We start from the raw sequence: 21950 nt of genomic DNA on the forward strand, positions 1-21950 counted from the left end.
CAGAGCTTGAGAGGATCTGCAGAGAAGAATGGGAGAAACTCCCCAAATACAGGTGTGCCAAGCTTGTAGCGTCATACCCAAGAAGACTTGAGGCTGTAATCGCTGCCAAAGGTGCTTCAACAAAGTACTGAGTAAAGGGTCTGAAAACTTATGTAAATGTGATATTTAAGATTATTTTTTAATACATTTGCAAACATTTCTAAAAACCTGTTTTTGCTTTGTCATTATGGGGTATTGTGGGTTGATTGATAAGGGGGAAAAAACGATGTAATCAATTTTAGAAAAAGTCAAGGGGTCTGAATACTTTCCGAATGCACTGTATATTGAAATAGGTTTTAGGCTACTCCTAATGCTCATTATCATGGCTGTTCGTGGTCGTTTGGGCTTCTTTAGTATAATGGACTGATTGTAAGTCTCTTTGGATAAGAGCGTCTGTTAAATGACTTGAATGTAAAATGTAACACAGGTAGGCAACACCAGTCTGCAATGATCGTGAGATGTGCTATTCAAAATGTAACACAAGGTAGGTAGAGCTAGTCTACCCATGAGAAAAGCAGTTGTGATCCCCCTCCTTCCCCTTCAGTTGAACAGCATGATTAATGAGCACCTTCCACTGGTGTTTCTTCTAATTGCCAGCCCACTCTGCTCAACCAGCATAATGCATACACACAATGGGAGTGGAGAGAGGGAGGGAGATTGAGAGAGAAAACAGAGGGAGAAAGACAGCGAGAGAGGCTCCTTTCAGCCAGGTGCTTTCCATTTCTCCACGCATTAATCATTCTCCTTTCAATAAGCTGGGTGCATCTCAAAAGTCACCCTGTTCCCTATGTAGTGCACTACTTTTTAGCCCAGGCTGTTGTCAAAAGTAATGCACTATACAGGGAATAGGAGGCCCGTTCAGCCAGACAGCTGGTTTCCTGGAGGATGCTCTGACTGCCACCGTTGCTTGACAACAGCACGTTGAACAACTTTTTAATGTTATCTGTGAAACCCACCAGCACCAAGATGTCTGTAAACGCAGCTCTTCCTCCCGGGATGGAGGCGGGGTCTTTGACCTTCCACACAATCATTTAAGTCTTTTGTCTTGTCTTCAATGAATGGAACATAGACTAGACGACTTACACTGAGGCTCATATTACCATACATTAATATTATTTATGCTTTCTTATCCACGGACAGGTAGGCTATTCAGGTAGTGGGATTATTTTTCTGGGACCTGTACCTATCTTTCAATATCAACAACCTTATGTTATTTTTAGTATTACACAGTTATTGATTACTGTATTGTTGGGTTTAGAGTTAGCAAAAAAGGCATTTCACTGTACTCGTCCACGTGAAAACAATAAAACTTGAAAACGTTTTTTTAAACGGGAACACACCTCACTAATCCTATCAGATCTACAAGCTCTAGGATCATTAAGCTAAGTCATGCATTAGGCCTATGTCAGCATGCAAATAAAGCTATTTTACATACTTGTCACATTTTCCTCGTCACTGCATCGTGATGAATCAGCATTTTGTAATTAATTCATTAATAAGCCTTTATAATTGATGTAGAGCTGTTTCTGCTTAGTCTGGCTCAGCAAAGCAAACGCCTGGCTGACAATTACACCCCCATCTCAAATGAAACACTGTTTATATCATACAATAAGGAGGGGGGTAGTTTTAACTTATTTTAAGTCATATCTTTAAATCTATTGGCTAAGGATGTGACAAATCACACATGACATCCAAACTGAGAATATCATCGGGGACCAGTTGTGTGTTGGGGACCTGTGTTGGGGTCCGGGGATTTGATGCACACATCAACATCGGCTGTGGTATTGAATTTCAAAGTCATTTTGAAGCTCAGGCAAGAGAAACAACAACACAGTCTATCTGTCTATTGATCTGTCGTAACACCAGCGTCGGCGTGGCAACCCTTACAAGTGGCCCCGGCAGACACTTACAATAACGCTTTAGTTAGATGGCATGTGATGTACTTCGCACAACCTCATTCAAATATAATTTTTAAGTCAACTGACATTATGCCCGAGTGGAATGCAATGTAACTGACATTATGCCCAAGTGGAATGCAATGTAACTGACATTATGCCCGAGTGGAATGCAATGTAACTGACATTATGCCCGAGTGGAATGCAATGTAACTGACATTATGCCCGAGTGGAATGCAATGTAACTGACATTATGCCCGAGTGGAATGCAATGTAACTGACATTATGCCCGAGTGGAATGCAATGTAACTGACATTATGTCCGAGTGGAATGCAATGTAACTGACATTATGCCCGAGTGGAATGCAATGTAACTGACATTATGTCCGAGTGGAATGCAATGTAACTGACATTATGCCCGAGTGGAATGCAATGTAACTGACATTATGTCCGAGTGGAATGCAATGTAACTGACATTATGTCCGAGTGGAATGCAATGTAACTGACATTATGCCCGAGTGGAATGCAATGTAACTGACACTACATTATCATAAGAAGATTAGTATCAGGCTCCCAGCCTTTCTAAATTGCATTACAAATAAATAAATTGGCATCAACGTAATTCCAAACCAGGCTACATATTGATGCGAGGTGGGCAATCAAACAACCTGATTCTCGATTAGAAGAGTCTGTACAATGTATAACTATTAGCTAGAGTTCTTCAATACAAACATGTCAACCTCTGTCCACGGAGGGTGTCCTAAAAGACAAACCAAACTTGGCAGTCAATGTGTGTGTTGCTCTGATCTGCCTCAGCCTCTGGTCCCACTACAACAACTCCAACACAGCACCTGGCCCTGCTCTCCTGATCGCTAACAGCTTGCATCACTAGTCTCCATGGAGAAACCGTACACAGAGCCCTACAAAGCCCAGATAGTGTTTACTGTCACATTAATGCCTCCAACATATTGACTGGATGACTCATCCTCATAGTACAGCACTTCTACTGTCCCTGTATTGATCTACTGCTCAGGCTGACTACTCTGACCTGACTGTCCCTGACTGCCTGTCCCCTGGGATTCTGACATCCACTGATTGACTGACTGACGAGTAGTCAGGCTCTGGCTGGCTTTTTCTTCTGCTGCTCACATTGTGTGAGGCTGAGGTGATTCAGGCTACAGGCTTAATACAACTTTTTTTTTATTTTTGATTAGCTTTTAAAGTAAAAATGACTTATTGAATAAAGTGAGCACAAACTGTGCTTCTGCTTACTATTTGGGACCTTGGCCGGGTTACTGTAAAGTACTTTGTGACAAAGCTGTTGATGTAAAAAGGGCTTTATAAATCAATCAATTTGATTGATAACCAGTTTACTAACAACCACCTACCTTCCATTCTTTGATAGGGCGAATTTGACCCCCTCCTTTTGGAATGGCATCAGTCTCTGTTGTAGCTTGTCTGGGAGAAATGACAACTGACTGTCCCATTTCCTGTCAACATGGGAGTTCTGGGGATCACAATCCCTATCCTGGACCTCACTCATGGCCCGTCTTGACTTTTAGATACCTTTCCAGAGAATGAAAAGAGAGCGAAAAAACAACAGTAAGAAGAAAAACCAACCCTGGCTGACAATTAATCATCCAGCCTGGCTTTGGCATTTTGCAAAAATGGAGGCACTACTCAAATTTGCCTCCATGTGGGTTCGATTCCCACGGGGCCAGTATGAAAATGTATGCACTTACTAATGTAAGATGCTATGGATAAGAGCGTCTGCTAAATGACTAAAATGCCTATTTAAAATGCTTTCAGTGCCGTTTTACAGCTTGGTGATGCACCATGTCTCAGTACAACTGTCCTCCCCATGCATGTATTTACCTGCGACAATATCAGGAACAGGCTGCTGAACTGCCACGAGATGACCGCTCCTCTTCTCCTATTGGTAAGGTGCTAAGAGACTGCTGGGTTACCCAATGCAAGGATATCTGTTAAGGTAAGACAAAGAACGAGAAGACTATTGATGCTAGGAAGAATAGGGATACAGGAGGATGGTTACAAAGGTACTCTGACAAATACGGTTACATTAACTTCCACGGTAACGTTAGCTAACTAGTTAGCTATGCACAGCAAATTCCCTCCACGTTTTTAGCTACAGCTCAAATCAATTCAAACCATGTACAATAGATTGTACATGCTAAGGCTTTGCACTTGTTAGTTTGAAAAAATACATTAGTAAGAGGATACAGACCACCAGTGCAGAAATGTTTTGATACAGATTTGCATGTGCAGTAGTTTCGCGGGAAACTTTGACAGTAGCTACGTAGTTTGCGTAGCGGATTCCATAGGAGTTGCGTTCAAGATAAGAAGCCTGCAACTTTCTTGAATCTTGACTAAAAAGCTGTTTTTATTTTTTTTCCAACGATACTTTTCTAAGTGATTTCAAATGCATATCGACTTTTCTATCAGACTCAAAAGCATGCTAAATACATCTAATTTTAGTCGTACATGACCCCTACAGTAGAACGATCACTGGACGCTCATTCGGATTTGCTGGGCATACTGTCAGTCCCAATGCTTCCTGCTGTACTCTCCAATTTCCCGGATTTGCTGTTTCGTCTTGTGCTGAATGTTAGCCTCGGTCTGTTGCCGCTACACACTGATCTTTCCCGTGGCCACACGCAGCTACAGCTGTTTTTATAAATCATTCTGTTTTGTCAACGTTTCTGGTAAGACAACATGTGTTTGTTTCTTCGCACACGTTCTTTGTAGGGATTAACGGTGAATTTGTGTAGTTAGGTTATCAAATTACAATCTTAGTGGCAAATTTAGCTAGCTTAGTTAGCTAACTAGCTAAGGTCGGAATAATTTGTCGAGCTGAAGGGCTACGTTAGCTAACTAGCTTGTTGGCTAGCTAGCTAAACTCAAAGGAATTCAAAGTTCAACTTGGCACAGGTAAGAGTTGCGTTTAGATGGCTTGATTTTAATACAAACAAATCATTAATAACGAGCTAGTTAGCTAAAATAGTTATCATTTATCGTGGTTAGCTAACGTACCTAGCTTCCCCCGAAGCGCCGCAAGCAAGGCCTGCTCGTTTGCCTCATCAATAACTAGCTACCTTTGCAAACTCGCTGTTGGCTAGTTAACAATAGTAACTAGCTAGTTAGCTATACATTTTAGGCATGCAGGAATGATACCTCTGTACAAACTAAATATACATGTTTGAAATAACACTGTTTTTCTAGTTAGTTCTAGTTGGTAGAACTAAGGAACACTAACGTTATATCGTGCAGTTCGTGCCTTTAAGTAACTTTGTTTTCGCGTTAACTGTCCTCTAATGGCAATGGTTAACGTTCACCAGCCTGTATATGTCAATGTGAGAATAAATAACATGCTAAAATGGTGGAGAGAACAACGTTGCTCCCCAGTCCGAGGTACCTGTTGAGAACATCCACAAGAGGTGTCCTTCCACCGCAGTTCTCTTACCCGTTCACAATACACAAACAAACAAAACACTCCTTCACATAGTCCTCGAGCTCTGGTGCAGTTCATAATTGGAGCATGGACAACATCTTATTTCAAGGCATGTCATGAGCATGACGCAAAAGCCCTACTAACTATTTGGGCTAATTGTGTTTAACATATTCTGCATGACACTTCTCTTCTGTATCATGTTCAGCTGTCCTCATATCGCTTTCTATTCCTCTTGTCAGAGGGATGGAGTGCTGAAAGAACGGTCACTGACAGGGCTTGTCTTCAGACTTTCATTCTAAAGTAGGGAATGTATTAATGTTAAATCACTATCATGCCACCAATAATGTGTAATTTGATTGCCAATTTGCTGGGATCTCTCTATGCAGGCATACCTGGGCTCCCGAGTGGTGCCACAGTCTAAGGCACTGCATCAGTGCTAGAGGCGTCACTACAGACACCCTGGGTTGAATCCAGGCTGTATCACAACCAGCCGTGATTGGGAGTACCATAGGGCGGCGCACAATTGGCCCAGCTTCATCCGGGTTTTGCCGGTGTAGGCCGTCATTGTAAAAAATAATTAGTTAAATAAAGGTAAAAACATAAAAGTGCCTACCATTGGCTTGGCTGGTGTGATGAAGTGTTTTATACTACTAAAGTAAATGGGTGACATGTTGTCAGCTCAGTGTCCTTCCTACCGCTTCTATAATGAGGATACAGAGTCTACTACAGGAGTGTTTCCCTGCTGTCTGTTCAACCCAAGGGAGGCTCATTAGGATAGTGTTATGCTATTGCCATAAATGGAGAACTTGGTGAGGAAATATAGCCTAACTAAGCACATCCGTCACTTCTCACAGCAAATTAAAACGCAACGCCTAATAGGCTAATGTATGAAGCGTTGCCGAGACAGCAGTTTTGTTGAAATAGTGGTCCCTTTTTTGTCTGGCTTTGGAGTTCGTTAATCGAAGAGGAAACGCTCCAGTTAGCTGATAGCTAGATGCAGAACCCCACTGTGGGCTTGTTTGATGAGTAGTTATATTGTTCTGTAAACATTAGGGCTATAGCTTGGTTTGAGAGTGACTTATGCTAGGCTACAGTTTTATAACTTTCACTGCCGTATTGTATTTGAATGTCTATTTATAAAGTCAAGGAGGCACACTTCCTGCCTGAGTTATGAACTATCTATCCTGGTTGTCTAGTGCTGCCATTAATAATTCTGAGACGAGGCTCAACGATTCGTCTTTCATAGCTGGAGGCTCTGCCGTTAGGAGTGCAGTGACACAACTCTTGATTTATGCTCAAATTAGGGGTGTAAATTCAGAATATTGAATAGCCTGATGCTGTGTTAATTCTTCTGAGTTAATTACTCAGGTGTGTGTGTGCTCGCACGCAAGCGTGCGTCTGTGCATTTGTGTATGGTGGGGGGAGCGGGAGATCATGATGAAATTGTACTCTAAATGCTTTATGTTCTTATCCGACTTCCTCCTTGTGATATTGTCAGACAGACGTCAGTAACGTAGGTAGGTCCATCCTGTTTCACAGCTTGACACAGTGAACATTGCAACGTGATTGATTCCTCTTTGTTTATCGATTGGGTGCATAAAAGGAGACTACTTGCATTTTGCTAGGCTGTTGGGTTTATGAGATTCAGTGACCGTGTTGGTGGCGTAGCTACTTCAGTTGGTGAACTTGTAACTGTCGTGAAAAATGTGATCAGATCAGTTGTCACCAGCGTCTGTTGCTAAGGGACAGGGAGAACTTTCCTCCTACCCTGACAGTATCTATTATTTACTTCAGTTTTTAAAGGATTGGAACAAATAACACATGATTTCCCCTATAACTACGTTTTATAATCACTCTGAACGTCTCCATTAATTAGTAGCACTTTAACATACTACAATTGACTTGAGCATATTTTCTGTGGTTAGTTGTAGAGCTGGGCGGTACACCATATTTGACCATATACTGGTATTGATGCATGGACCGGTTTGGGTTTTTACTTTACCTTCTATAGCGGTATTTTAATGTTTGGTTTGTTAAATGTGAAACACCGTGTGTAAAGTCGTCTCCGTCTGCTCTCCATCTCTCCATGCTGCTTTCCACACAGACCTAGCCACATTTGCTGTTGCTTGACCACGAGACACTTGCGTTCAGTCTGCATGGTCAATGTAGCACATGCAAAAATGTTAATGACCACGATGCTGTTTTCACTTTGCTTCTTAATGTAAATCCCCTAGTGTTCTATAATTACACTATTAGCTTGTGTTTCTTACATCTGCCAACCGCTAGTTTGTCTTGGCAAGTTTGGCCTAAATCTTGTTTGCCGCTAATCGCTAGTTAGCTGGCTAGCTAGCTAACTAGTTCAAATCCAAATCAAAGTGTATTTGGTCACATACACATGGTTAGCGGATGTTAATGTGAGTGTAGCGAAATGCTTGTGCTTCTAGTTCCGACAGTGCAGTAATATCTAACAATTCCACAACTACCTAATACATACAAATGTGAAGGGATTGAATAAGAATATGTCCATATAAATATATGGATGATCGATGGCTGAGCGGTATAGGCAAGATGCAATAGCTGGTATAAAATACAGTATATACATATGAGATCAGTAATGTAAGATCTGTAAACATTATTTAAAGTGACTAGTGATCCATTTATTAAAGTGGCCAATGATTTGAGTCTGTGTATATAGTAGAGGTCGACCGATTTTATGATTTTTCAATACCGATTATTGGAGGACATAAAAAAGCCGATACCGATTAATCGGTCTGCTTTTTTTATTTATTATTTGTAATAATGACAATTACAACAATACTGAATAAACACTTATTTTAACTTAATATATTACATCAATAAAATCTATCCTCAAATAAATAATGAAACATGTTCAATTTGGTTAAAATAATGCAAAAACAAAGTGTTAGAGAAGAAAGTAAACGTGCAATATGTGCCACGTAAAAAAGCTCAAGTTTAAGTTCCTTGCTCAGAACATGAGAACATATGAAAGCTGGTGGTTCCTTTTAACATGAGTCTTCAATATTCCCAGGTAAGAAGTTTTAGGTTGTAGTTATTATAGGACTATTTCTCTCTATACCATTTGTATTTCATTAGCCTTTGACTATTGGATGTTGTAATAGGTACTTTAGTATTGCCAGCCTAATCTCGGGAGTTGATAGGTTTGAAGTCATAAACAGCGCAATGCTTGAAGCACAGCAAAGAGCTGCTGGCAAATGCACGAAAGTGCTGTTTGAATGAACGCTTACGAGCCTGCTGCTGCCTACCACCGCTCAGTCAGACTGCTCTATCAAATCATAGACTTAATTATAATATAATTACACACAGAAATATGAGCGTTAGGTCATTTAATATGGTCAAATCCGGAAACTATCATTTAGAAAACAAAATGTTTATTCTTTCAGTGAAATATGGAACCGTTCCGTATTTCATCTAACGGGTGGCATCCATAAGTCTAAATATTCCTGTTACATTGCACAACCTTCAATGTTATGTCATAATTACGTAAAATTCTGGCAAATTAGTTCGCAACGAGCCAGGCGGCCCAAACTGCTACATATACCCTGACTCTGTTGCACAGAACGCAAGAGAAGTGACACAATTTTCCTAGTTAAAATACATTCATGTTAGCAGGCAATATTAACTAAATATGCAGGTTTAAAAATATATACTTGAGTATTGATTTTAAGAAAGGCGTTGATGTTTATGGTTAAGTACACATTGGTGCAACGATAGTGCTTTTTTCGCGAATACGCTTGCTAAATCACCCGTTTGGAGAAGTAGGCTATGATTCAATGATAAATGAACAGGCATCGATTATATGCAGTGCAGGACAAGCTAGATAAACTAGTAATATCATCAACCATGTGTAGTTAACTAGTGTTTATGTTAAGATTGATTGTTTTTTATAAGATATGTTTAATGCTAGCTAGCACCTTACCTTGGCTCCTTGCTGCACTCGCATAACAGGTAGTCAGCCTGCCACGCAGTCTTTTTGTGGAGTGCAATGTAATTGGCCATGATCGGTTGTCCAAAAATGACGATTACAGATTTGTTATGAAAACTTGAAATGGGCCCTAATTAATCGGCCATTCCAATTAATCGGTTTGACCTCTAGTATATAGGCAGCAGCCTCTCAATGTTAGTGATGCTGTTTAACAGTCTGATGCCCTTGATAGAAGCTATTTTTCAGTCTCTCGGTCCCAGCTTTGATGAACCTATACTGACCTCCCCTTCTGGATGGTAGGGGGTTGAACAGGCAGTGGCTTGGGTGGTTGTTGTCCTTGATTTTTTTTGGCCTTCCTGTGACATCGGTTGCTGTAGGTGTCTTGGAGGGCAGGTAGTTTGCCCCCGGTGATGCGTTGTGCAGACCTCACTGCCCTCTGGAGAGCCTTGCGGTTGAGGGCCATGCAGTTGCTGTACCGGCCCAACAGGATGCTCTCAATTGTACATCTGTAAAAGTTTGTGAGGGTTTTAGGTGAAAAGCAACATTTCTTCAGCCTCCTGAGGTTGAAGACGTACACTTTTGGTTAATAAATGTATTGAGTCAGAACAAACGTAATTAGCTTTACAGCCTGATACTACCAGTGATGGTTTAGACCTAAATCAGCATGTTTGTGCAACAGTATCTTCTAAATCAAAGAGGAATACGCAAAGCATGAATATGTTCGCTACATGAAGTAGCTAAGAGAACATTCAATGTAGCCAAAGGTTATAGGGTCCCTTTGGAAACACTTTGGTTCCTACCTTGTCACAATAACTCCTCCCTGGCATTTCTATTCGTTGTCATGTCAAACAACACTGTATTCAAAGTGCCCACTGTTATATTCTAACTATAGAATTACAATAATCATTCTATTTTCATGATTCCACCAGGTCACAAGTGTTTTACTCTAAAGTCAAAGTCAAGTCAAATTCCAATTGCAACGTTTGGTTCAAAATAAGGCCTATATTGTTTGTCCATAACGTGCAGCCCTACGTGGCAGTGTGGAAATGATCTCAAATGAGTGCAGGAAATGCAGGAACCTATGAAAATGCTGAAAATTATTTTTGTTTGAATTGAACAGTATAAAACAATCAGAATGCAGAAAGACCCGTTTTGAAATCACGTAGTATCTATGTGTTGCCACCTTAGGATCACACACTACTCATAAAGAACATGTACAACTTTTATTATTCAAAAATATAAAATAGCAGCAAATACCGTCCATTTTTTATTTTATGCAGCAATATGTTATTTGGGCCATATCGCCCGGCACTAGTTGGTTGGAGCAGTCTTGTGCCTTGTCTCCGTCTGGTTGAAATATACCCAACTGTAATGGGCAAGGTCCACTTTGAACAGCTTGTCCTCTCATTGGACATCCATCCCCTCCCATGGTGTGTCCTGTTCTCTCATTGGCCACCATACCCTCCCATGGTGTGTCCTGTTCTCTCATTGGCCACCATACCCTCCCATGGTGTGTCCTGTTCTCTCATTGGCCACCATCCCCTCCCATGGTGTGTCCTGTTCTCTCATTGGCCATCCATCCCATGGTGCATGGTTTGTCCTATTCTCTCATTGCTGTATATGGGGAGACAGACGCCCCTCCTGTCTCTCTCGTCTGTCTCTCCACTCTGTCCCCCTACTCACTCTCTCTCTCTCCTCTCTGTCCCCCTACTCTCTCTCGCTCCTCTCTGTCCCCCTACTCTCTCTCGCTCCTCTCTGTCCCCCTACTCTCTCTCGCTCCTCTCTGTCCCCCTATTCACTCTCTCTCTCTCTCCTCTGTCCCCCTACTCTCTCTCGCCTCTCCTCTCTGTCTCCCTCCTCCTTTCCTTTGTCCCTCGCCTCCCTCCTCTGGTGTAAGCGCATGGCAGGGCAGCAGAATCGGTAATGAAGAAAGCGCCCAATTTAGCCTCCTCAGCCGCGCGCTCCTCTGAGATGTGCTTCCTGCCTGCCTCTCTGCCTGGGTGCAGCGAGGCGGGGTGCTGTGAGTGGCTGAGCTAGAGCTGACATCACAGGGGCCAGCTGTTGATTTGGTGCTGTCTCTGAGGCTGGGGCGAGTCACTGACTCCGTCAGGCGCCTACTGAGGGGCTCTGGCAGGTAGACACACACACACACACACGAACCCACAACGATAGGAGGCTGTGTGAGACTACTGCTGCTGCAGGGAGCGAGTCGCTCCGAGCAGCTACGTCCTCCTCAACCAATGCTGCCTTGGGTACTACGGACTCCTCCAACAGCTTGCAATGAACATAAGGAGGGCTGCTATGTGGCAGGTAGGTCTTGGTTTCTGTCCTTACCAAAGAGTTTGTATTTGGTGAAGGAAGGAGCCCATTGGAAAGTCAGGAGTAATGGTTTAAGTTCCAGATAATATCTACTAAGGCTTTTGGTAGCCTTTTCAGACTTGAATCATTCAGACGTTGTGCTGGGTTCTCAATCATCTGTCTGTTAGTATCTTAGACCTTGAGCTTCATTTTGAAAGCCGTGATTTATTGTTGAGATTTTGTTTTGTTGGCTATGTTTTCAAAATGATCCTTTTGAGACGCAGTTAAACATCACAGCAGTCTTCTACAATATGTTCTAAGCTACAGTTGTGAATTTCATTGACCATTTAAGCTACAGGGTTTATCTGGTGACGATAAGGGCTCGGTTTCCAAAGGATGCACAGCAAGGCTGCATTCAGTGAACAGGGGATCTGTAGACTGTGTTCAGTGTGTTAGGGGATCTGTAGACTGTGTTCAGTGTGTTAGGGGATCTGTAGACTGTGTTCAGTGTGTTAGGGGATCTGTAGACTGTTCAGTGTGTTGGGGGATCTGTAGACTGTGTTCAGTGTGTTGGGGGATCTGTAGACTGTGTTCAGTGTGTTGGGGGATCTGTAGACTGTGTTCAGTGTGTTGGGGGATCTGTAGACTGTGTTCAGTGTGTTGGGGATCTGTAGACTGTGTTCAGTGTGTTGGGGAACAGGGTTCTGTAGACTGTGTTCAGTGTGTTGGGGAACAGGGTTCTGTAGACTGTGTTCAGTGTGTTGGGGAACAAGGGATCTGTAGACTGTTCAGTGAATCCCCAATATGAATTCAGCAGCAGTGCACCTCCACTGCTAAATCGTGGTCTTCACTACAAATGTAAAATATATATATACACTTTTCGGGATACGAAAACGTTTTCCGTTCTAACTTAAACGACTAAAACCAGATATAAAGTATGTATAAAATATAATGGAGCAATACATTAATAAATAAGATCATCTTTGAGAACTAACAATCACCAAAACAAAAACTAGACAGTCAGGGAGAATCTAAAATTCCCAAAATGTCTTGACACTTTGCTACCGCTGCTGAAAAGAATCCTAGGGGAAACACTGCAGTGTATTGGTGAACAGGGGCTGTGTTCTGATTAGCGTTGTGTCTTGGCGTGGCTTACTTTCATCAGTACACTAATGACCATAGATAAGCCATTAAGAGGCTTGTGTTGCGTTGCCTCTGCACAGCTTGCATTTCTGCTCCTCAGTATATTGTTTCTGCAGGTGTTTCTGTTATTACAAATGGGTTTTTAATGACTGACTCCACTAGTGTGATGTACAGCGCCTTCAGAAAGTATTCATACCCCTTGACTTATTCCACGTTTTGTTCCAGCCTGAATTCAAAATGGATTAAATGTATTTTTTCCACCCATTTTCACTCTATACCCCCATAATGACAGTGAAAATATGTTTTTAGGAGTGTTAGCTAATTTATTTTAAATAAAATACTGAAATATTTAATTTTACGTACGTATTCACACACCCTGAGCCAATACTTTGTAGAATTAATTTTGGTAGTGTTTACGGCTGTGTGTCTTTCTGGGTAAGTCTCGGAGAGCTTTCTACACCTGGATTGTGCAACATTTGCCCATTTAAAAAAAAAATATCTAGATATATTTTCATATTCTTCAAGCTCTGTTAAATTAGTTGTTCATCATTGCTAGACAACAATTTTCAGGTCTTACCATAGATTTTCAAGCAGATTTGAGTCAAAACTTGTTTTAGGTTATTGTCCTGCTGAAAGGTGAATTAATCTCCCAGTGTCTGGTGGAAACCAGACTGAACCAGGTTTTCCTCTAGGATTTTGCCTGTGCTTAGCTCTTTAAAAAGAAATCCTAAATAACTCCCCAGTCCTTAACGATTACAAGGATACCCATAACATGCTGCAGCCACCACTATTTGCCCTAAACATAACACTTTGTATTCAGGACAAACAGTTCATTGCTTTGTCAATTTTTTTGCAGTATTATTTTAGTGCGTTGTTGCAAATAGGATACATGTTTAGTATTAAAAAAAAATTAAAGAAGATTTTGCATGTTTTTTTTTCACTCTGTCATTTAGGTTAGTATTGTAGAGTAACTATAATGTTGTTGATCCATCCTCAGTGTTCTCCTATCACAGCCATTAAACTCTGTGACTGTTTTAAAGTCACCATTGTCCTCATGGTGAAATCCCTGAGTGGTTTCCTTCCTCTCCGGCAATTGACTTAGGAAGGACGCCTGTATCTTTGTAGTGACGGGGTGTGTTGATACATCATTCAAAGTGTAATTCATAACTTCAACATGCTCAAAGGGATATGCAATGTCTGCTTTTATTTGCCCTGCTTTGAGAGGCATTGGAAAATCTCCTTGCTTTTTGTGGTTGAATCTGTGTTTGAAATTCACTGTTCGACTGAGGGACCTTGCAATTATTTGTATGTGTGGGGTACAGAGATGAGACAGTCATTCAAAAGTCATGTTAAACACTTATTGCACACACAGTGAGTCCATGCAACTTGTTATGTGACTTGTTAAGCACATTTACCTGTAATTGAGGCTGAGCGATGAAATGAATACCTTTAGTCTGCACTTTATACCCCAGAGGGCTTAAGTCTCAATTATCATCAGCTCTCTCTAATCAATAACTCTCCTTATTATCAGACATGGCTCTGAGCCGGGGTACGGGCTTATTTACCCTGTTCAACACACTGATAATCAATAACTCTCCTTATTATCAGACCTGGCTCTGAGCCGGGGTACGGGCTTATTTACCCTGTTCAACACACTGATAATCAATAACTCTCCTTATTATCAGACCTGGCTCTGAGCCGGGGTACGGGTTTATTTACCCTGTTCAACACACTGATAATCAATAACTCTCCTTATTATCAGACCTGGCTCTGAGCCGGGGTACGGGTTTATTTACCCTGTTCAACACACTGATAATCAATAACTCTCCTTATTATCAGACATGGCTCTGAGCCGGGGTACGGGTTTATTTACCCTGTTCAACACACTGATAATCAATAACTCTCCTTATTATCAGACATGGCTCTGAGCCGGGGTACGGGTTTATTTACCCTGTTCAACACACTGATAATCAATAACTCTCCTTATTATCAGACATGGCTCTGAGCCGGGGTACGGGTTTATTTACCCTGTTCAACACACTGATAATCAATGTCATTTATTAGGCTTAAAGTAAACGGTATTACTATTCCTGTGACTTGATGGTTGGTTACGCAATACATTTAATCTTTCTATGCTTTCCCACTCTTGTTTTCTGTGTGACTAGAGCTGGAGAAGACCGCCTCATAGATGTCTGTCTGTTAGCTACTCAGTATGTTGGATGAATGGATGCCTTCGGCTGCTTTTCTCTGCTCTTGTATTGTTCCATCCTCCTACACAGTCTGGGCGGGAGGGAGACAGTCTCTCCTCTCGCTTGCTCCCCCCGCTCTTCCCCCACAGCACTTGGGCAGGGGGGGAGGTACTGCCCAAGCCTGGTGTGGACCGCCCTATCTGTGCGTGCAATCAGAATGGCCTCTTGTGCATTCCACAGGAGCAATTTCCTATTCGCTGTGCTAACATATTTGTCATTGAGTGGTCCATTTACAGCCGGCATATGATTAGTTAGCTCCCATTCCCCTGGCTGGCAGAGTGGCTGTGCCCTTTTGACCTCATTGTAGGTTTTTGAGAATACATTTTCATGGGTAGAAAAGTGTAGCATGGAAAAAGGCTTCGGCACTTACTCACCACTTCTACAGGTAGGCGGGCAGGATGGGTGTGTTTGTACCGTGGGGAATGGAGTTAAAGGGACTGTGAAGTGAAGAGGCTCTTTGCGGTTCAACCACTCAGATCAACTCAGAGCCTCAGATTCTGTTGTCAAGTACAGAGGAGCTGCTCAGTAACAGGAGACCCAGAGGATTTTACTGGGCTGTGTGTGTGTTCTTGGGTACGTGTAGACTTCTGGTCTGTTTGTGCCTGCCAGTGTTTATTCGTGTGTGTGTCACACTGTGTTCCATCTGCATGCATTAAGCCCCCTGTCCCTGACACCCCCCTCCCCCGTGTGTCACACAGACTTTCCCTGACACCCCCTCCCCCGTGTGTCACACAGACTGTCCCTGACACCCCCTCCCCCGTGTGTCACACAGACTGTCCCTGACACCCCCTCCCCCGTGTGTCACACAGACTGTCCCTGACACGCCCTCCCCCGTGTGTCACACAGACTGTCCCTGACACCCCCTCCCCCGTGTGTCACACACTGTCCCTGACACGCCCTCCCCCGTGTGTCACACAGACTGTCCCTGACACCCCCTCCCCCGTGTGTCACACAGACTGTCCCTGACACACCCTCCCCCGTGCCACACAGACTGTCCCTGACACGCCCTCCCCCGTGTGTCACACAGACTGTCCCTGATACCCCCTCCCCCGTGTGTCACACAGACTGTCCCTGACACCCCCTCCCCCGTGTGTCACACAGACTGTCCCTGACACGCCCTCCCCCGTGTGTCACACAGACTGTCCCTGACACGCCCTCCCCCGTGTGTCACACAGACTGTCCCTGACACGCCCTCCCCCGTGTGTCACACAGACTGTCCCTGACACGCCCTCCCCCGTGTGTCACACAGACTGTCCCTGACACACCCTCCCCCGTGTGTCACACAGACTGTCCCTGACACACCCTCCCCCGTGTGTCACACAGACTGTCCCTGACACACCCTCCCCCGTGTGTCACACAGACTGTCCCTGACACACCCTCCCCCGTGTGTCACACAGACTGTCCCTGACACACCCTCCCCCGTGTGTCACACAGACTGTCCCTGACACACCCTCCCCCGTGTGTCACACAGACTGTCCCTGACACACCCTCCCCCGTGTGTCACACAGACTGTCCCTGACACACCCTCCCCCGTGTGTCACACAGACTGTCCCTGACACACCCTCCCCCGTGTGTCACACAGACTGTCCCTGACACACCCTCCCCCGTGTGTCACACAGACTGTCCCTGACACAGAACTGACACGGTGATCTCCTGAACTCAGCGGCTTGCTCAGCCCTGCTGTTCCTCCCTGTCCGTGCAGCACAGCTCTGACTCCTAATGCAGCTTGTGTCTGGGGCCAGAATCTCGCTTGCTGTCTGTCTGGTTGGTTGAGTTCTACTGGTGTCACCAGCTAGTAGGGCTGACTGTAGTCATGTGAAGTTCCACACCTCTCTTTGTGTTGCTGCTGACTGCCAGACTGGAGGTTACCTTTGTTCTAGTAGTGTCTGCAGTTTACTGTCAAACCAGGATCTGCATACACAGCAGGGTGTGGTGAGGTAGAATAGGGTGAGGTAGAATAGGGTGAGGTAGAATAGGGTGAGGTAGAATAGGGTGAGGTAGAATAGGGTGAGGTGGAAAAGGATTATAAAGTGAGCAGGAATCCACCACTTGACCTTTTATCTGGCAGCATGCATGGGTCTGCTTCCCACTGGCCCGATGGGACTGTGTGGAATCAGGAGACGGGACTGTGTGGGATCAGGAGACGGGACTGTGTGGGATCAGGAGACGGGACTGTGTGGGATCAGGAGACGGGACTGTGTGGGATCAGGAGACGGGACTGTGTGGGATCAGGAGACGGGACTGTGTGGGATCAGGAGACGGGACTGTGTGGGATCAGGAGACGGGACTGTGTGGGATCAGGAGACGGGACTGTGTGGGATCAGGAGACGGGACTGTGTGGGATCAGGAGACGGGACTGTGTGGGATCAGGAGACGGGACTGTGTGGGATCAGGAGACGGGACTGTGTGGGATCAGGAGACGGGACTGTGTGGGATCAGGAGACGGGACTGTGTGGAGACAGGAGACGGGACTGTGTGGAGACAGGAGACGGGACTGTGTGGAGACAGGAGACGGGACTGTGTGGAGACAGGAGACGGGACTGTGTGGAGACAGGAGACGGGACTGTGTGGAGACAGGAGACGGGACTGTGTGGAGACAGGAGACGGGACTGTGTGGAGACAGGAGACGGGACTGTGTGGAGACAGGAGACGGGACTGTGTGGAGACAGGAGACGGGACTGTGTGGAGACAGGAGACGGGACTGTGTGGAGACAGGAGACGGGACTGTGTGGAGACGGGACTGTGTGGGATCAGGAGACGGGACTGTGTGGGATCAGGAGACGGGACTGTGTGGGATCAGGAGACGGGACTGTGTGGGATCAGGAGACGGGACTGTGTGGGATCAGGAGACGGGACTGTGTGGAGACAGGAGACGGGACTGCCTACTGGTTGCCAGAGAGAGCTTACTGTGGCGGGCGCTCTGCCCGGTAGATAGCACTGAGCTCTGGGACTAGGAGGAAGGTTGGAGTGGAGTAGCAGAACATGGGCATAGATGTAGAGCCCTTCTGACTGATGGAGAATCTGGTCTGTTACCTTCGATGTGAAGCTTCCATTTGGGAAATGATATGTCTGTCAGTGTCCACTCCAACATTGGTATTCTAAATATCATAGGGTTTTGATTGAAAAGTGTTAACTTCTGTTTTTTACGGCTGTTATTCCTGAATATGTAACGCTGCTCTGTTTTACATAACTGGCACGACAGAGTGGGTTTAACACGACCTCCATGCACTCAATGGCTCTGATGGATGAAACCTGTTTTACACATAGGCATGCACAGCCACAATATCGCTTTCTGTTTCTTTCCCTATCTCTTTCTTTCCCCATTTTTCTCTCTCGCACTCACACACGTGATATCCCCTGGACTCTGTCTGTCCATGTCAACCCTGTCACTGTCAGCGACCTATAACCCCATTCCATCAGTGTTTTCCAGTGCTCTAAGGGTCCTGACCCTCTGACCTCTTCTCTCCCTGTGACAGGTCTGTGATGGCCATGAGCAGCTTGGAGGGCAGTGCCACCGAGGCCGTTCAGATCTGGACACCAGAGACTCCGAGCTGGTGCTAAGGACATGGGACTCTCCCTCAGAGTTAGCGACAGGCTCAGCAGCACGAGACGTTACAGTGACAAACCAGCGGTGGCGCAGGACTGCTGCCCCCAGAGCCTTCTCACCCTCTGTAGGACGTCACCACCACAGGCCCAGGAGCACCCAGTAAGTAGCTTCCTGTAAGGAGAATAGGCCATTGGCCACAAAGTACATTGGAGGCCGGGGGGAAATTAAAAACAGCATTGACATCACTTCAGTCGAGAGAGACTGACAGATATTACAAATCAGCAATGCTGCACTTGAGTAGAAAATATGGTGTGCCGGAATAACTTAACAGATGTGGACTAGCCTGGTGTGGACTAGCCTGGTGTTATAGTTATTTCTCTTCAAGATGAACATGTTTGACCTGCCTCTCAGCCAGTTTCCACTCAGTATTCAGTAACATAACTAAAATAGCACACTGCAGAACACAAGAACAACATACATTTTGTTATTGAACAGAGTGTTTAAAGATGGATGTGAAAGGAGCAGGTTTTGGGGAGTAACTGAGTACATGTCATCTGATTTACAAAAAACATGTATCAGTTACAATACCAGCTAAAATATTGTAATCAGATTAGATACTTTTGAAAAACTAGATGATTACTTAAAAATTCAGAAAGGATGTTTGTGAGAGAAAGAAATGTATTTTGGCACCTTTCGGTTTCTCAGTGACATTCAATTTAGCATGGAAAAAAGTGTTTCAGTTTGTTCCACCTGAGAGTCTGATCACCAATCAGAGACCGCTGTGATGACACACCAGATGTGACCACCAATCAGAGACCACTATGATGACACACCAGATGTGTTTGATGGATCCTTTTCTCAAAGCCGGTGTGATGCATTTTACATCATACCTGCTATATTTCTGTATTTTGGAACTTCTGTATCTTGAAAATTGTATTGCTTATATACAAAACATTTTGGAACTATATCAACAAGGCACTAATGAAACAAATTAAGGGGAAGTAACCCAAAAGTAACGGGAAGTAATCAGATTACGTTACGGAGTTTGGGTAATCCAAAACTTACGTTACTGATTACATTTTTGGACAGGTAAGGTGCCGTTTTCAAGGGATTGTTAAATATATGAGCTATTTGGTTGTAATATCAGCACCTCTTGAAGAGCAGAGTCAGGACTACCCATCCCATTATTCCATGTTTATCTCTATCAGAGTTCTACAGCAAGGAACTGCATGCTTTTCATCAGCAAACATCAATTGATCATTTAACTGTAGATATGTGAGGGTAGCCTCACAATATCGCTCAATGTTGCCCACCATTAATTGGATTTGAGTGATGTAAATTAAGTGAAATATACTTGCCTAGTATGAGTGGTTTTAGGTTAATTTCCCATCCTTTGTGGGCTCTGCCTGTCAAGCAGCAGAAGGGCGAATTCGCCTATGTACTGTTATCTAATATTTACTTTGCTAGCTACCTGATGATAATGTTTACTTTTCAAGCTACCTGGTGATAATGTTTACTTTGCTATCTACCTGGTGATAACGTTTACTTTGCTAGCTACCTGATGATACTGTTTACTTTGCTAGCTACCTGATGATAATGTTTACTTTGCTAGCTACCTGATGATAATGTTTACTTTGCTAGCTACCTGATGATAATGTTTACTTTGCTAGCTACCTGATGATAATGTTTACTTTGCTAGCTACCTGATGATAATGTTTACTTTGCAAGCTACCCGATGATAATGTTTACTTTGCTAGCTACCTGATGATAATGTTTACTTTGCTAGCTACCCGATGATAATGTTTACTTTGCTAGCTACCTGATGATAATGTTTACTTTGCAAGCTACCTGATGATAATGTTTACTTTGCTAGCTACCTGATGATAATGTTTACTTTGCTAGCTACCTGATGATAATGTTTACTTTGCAAGCTACCTGATGATAATGTTTACTTTGCTAGCTACCTGATGATAATGTTTACTTTGCTAGCTACCGGTAGAAACAGTTGACCATACATATAGTGATAAGTAGACCTGATGTAGTTTTTTCTCCCACCAACCTAGGCCTACCTAGCGAAGTTGGCTAACATTATCCCCGTTTCAACATTGTTAATAAGGGTTTAATCAGGATTGCTGCTGACAGACGTGATAGACGACATTGACTGAGGGACCACGTCAAATTGGCTAGTTGGCTAACAACAAATCACGTCAGTATAGCTAGTTAACAAGTTAACATTCAGGGGATAAACTAGATGGCTGTATAGAAATATCTATAGTAGGTTTGGGCGGTTTCCAGATTGTCATATCCTCATACCGTCCTTCTCTCACACCGGGATTTACGGTACTACTGGCTTAGTACACAAACATGCAAAGAAGCCGGTTGGGCGTCTATTAGCAGAATAACAACAAAATTAGCACAAGTAACAGCAAAATATTGCTAGCAAAATATGCTAACGAGTGCAAACGAAAACAAACAAATTGCGAAGGCAGGCAACGCAGCTCATAAAGTTATACATGTATAGGTAGGAGCTACCGAATGATATTTTTGTTGAGTTTAGACATTTTACAAGTGAATGTGAGCGAGAGACATTATTCATTTGCACAAAGTTTTGACCGCATGCTTGTCTGAAGGACACTGTGTGGCGTCGCTAGGGCAACGGGCCTGCACTGTTCTGAGAAGATAGTGGAGAAGCACACCGCCCAGAACTGAGAGGAAAAACGCAAGGAAATCGAGCTGCAGTGGCAGCTGTACAGATGACTCATCCAAAGGGCTTTGACACCTCAAACACGGCAGAAAGCTAACACAATATGATGCACCGTGACGTTATTCATTCAGCCACGTTAATCTTAGGTGTCGCCCTAACGCAGAAAGATAAAACTTCGTGTGTTTTGTAAATGCAGATCTACAATGCTTCTTATTGTAATATCTGCTCGGCATCAGACTAATTTCGTTCTTCAGTTGCACTTCTCCACTCAGAATGGCCGTTGGTGAATTCTCATCTATCAGCAGATTGTGCTTTGACTGATGTGGAGCTACTTTTCTCCAGTACTTTTCTCTGTGTAGACAGCCTACTGTGCTCCGGTACTTTTCTCTGTGTAGACAGCCTACTGTTCTCCGGTACTTTTCTCTGTGTAGACAGCCTACTGTTCTCTGGTACTTTTCTCTGTGTAGACAGCCTACTGTTCTCTGGTACTTTTCTCTGTGTAGACAGCCTACTGTTCTCTGGTACTTTTCTCTGTGTAGACAGCCTACTGTGCTCCGGTACTTTTCTCTGTGTAGACAGCCTACTGTGCTCCGGTACTTTTCTCTGTGTAGACAGCCTACTGTGCTCTGGTACTTTTCTCTGT

At 43.8% G+C, this 21950-nt stretch overlaps 2 protein-coding genes across 5 annotated transcripts in view; one reads left to right on the forward strand and one right to left on the reverse strand.

The window, feature by feature from the left end:
* zranb3 (zinc finger, RAN-binding domain containing 3) overlaps positions 1-3476 on the reverse strand; it is an 80018-nt gene extending 76542 nt beyond the window's left edge. Inside the window, exon 1 of the mRNA XM_038997395.1 lies at positions 3322-3476. Coding sequence (XP_038853323.1) covers positions 3322-3476 — 155 coding nt within the window. The remainder of the gene's footprint in view (positions 1-3321) is intronic.
* Positions 3477-4528: 1052 nt separating this feature from the next.
* Positions 4529-21950, forward strand: part of LOC120051520 (R3H domain-containing protein 1-like) — a 51848-nt gene continuing 34426 nt past the window's right edge. For 3 of the 4 annotated variants that reach the window (XM_038998435.1, XM_038998437.1, XM_038998436.1), the window contains exons 1-2: positions 4534-4656; positions 18533-18762. The gene's annotated coding sequence lies outside the window, so the exon portion shown is untranslated. Of the gene's footprint in view, positions 4657-18532; positions 18763-21950 lie in introns of all 4 variants that reach the window. The other variant, XM_038998438.1, reaches the window with a different exon arrangement.

Source organism: Salvelinus namaycush, chromosome 7, assembly GCF_016432855.1.
Source record: "Salvelinus namaycush isolate Seneca chromosome 7, SaNama_1.0, whole genome shotgun sequence".
Classification (NCBI taxonomy): Eukaryota; Metazoa; Chordata; class Actinopteri; order Salmoniformes; family Salmonidae; genus Salvelinus; species Salvelinus namaycush.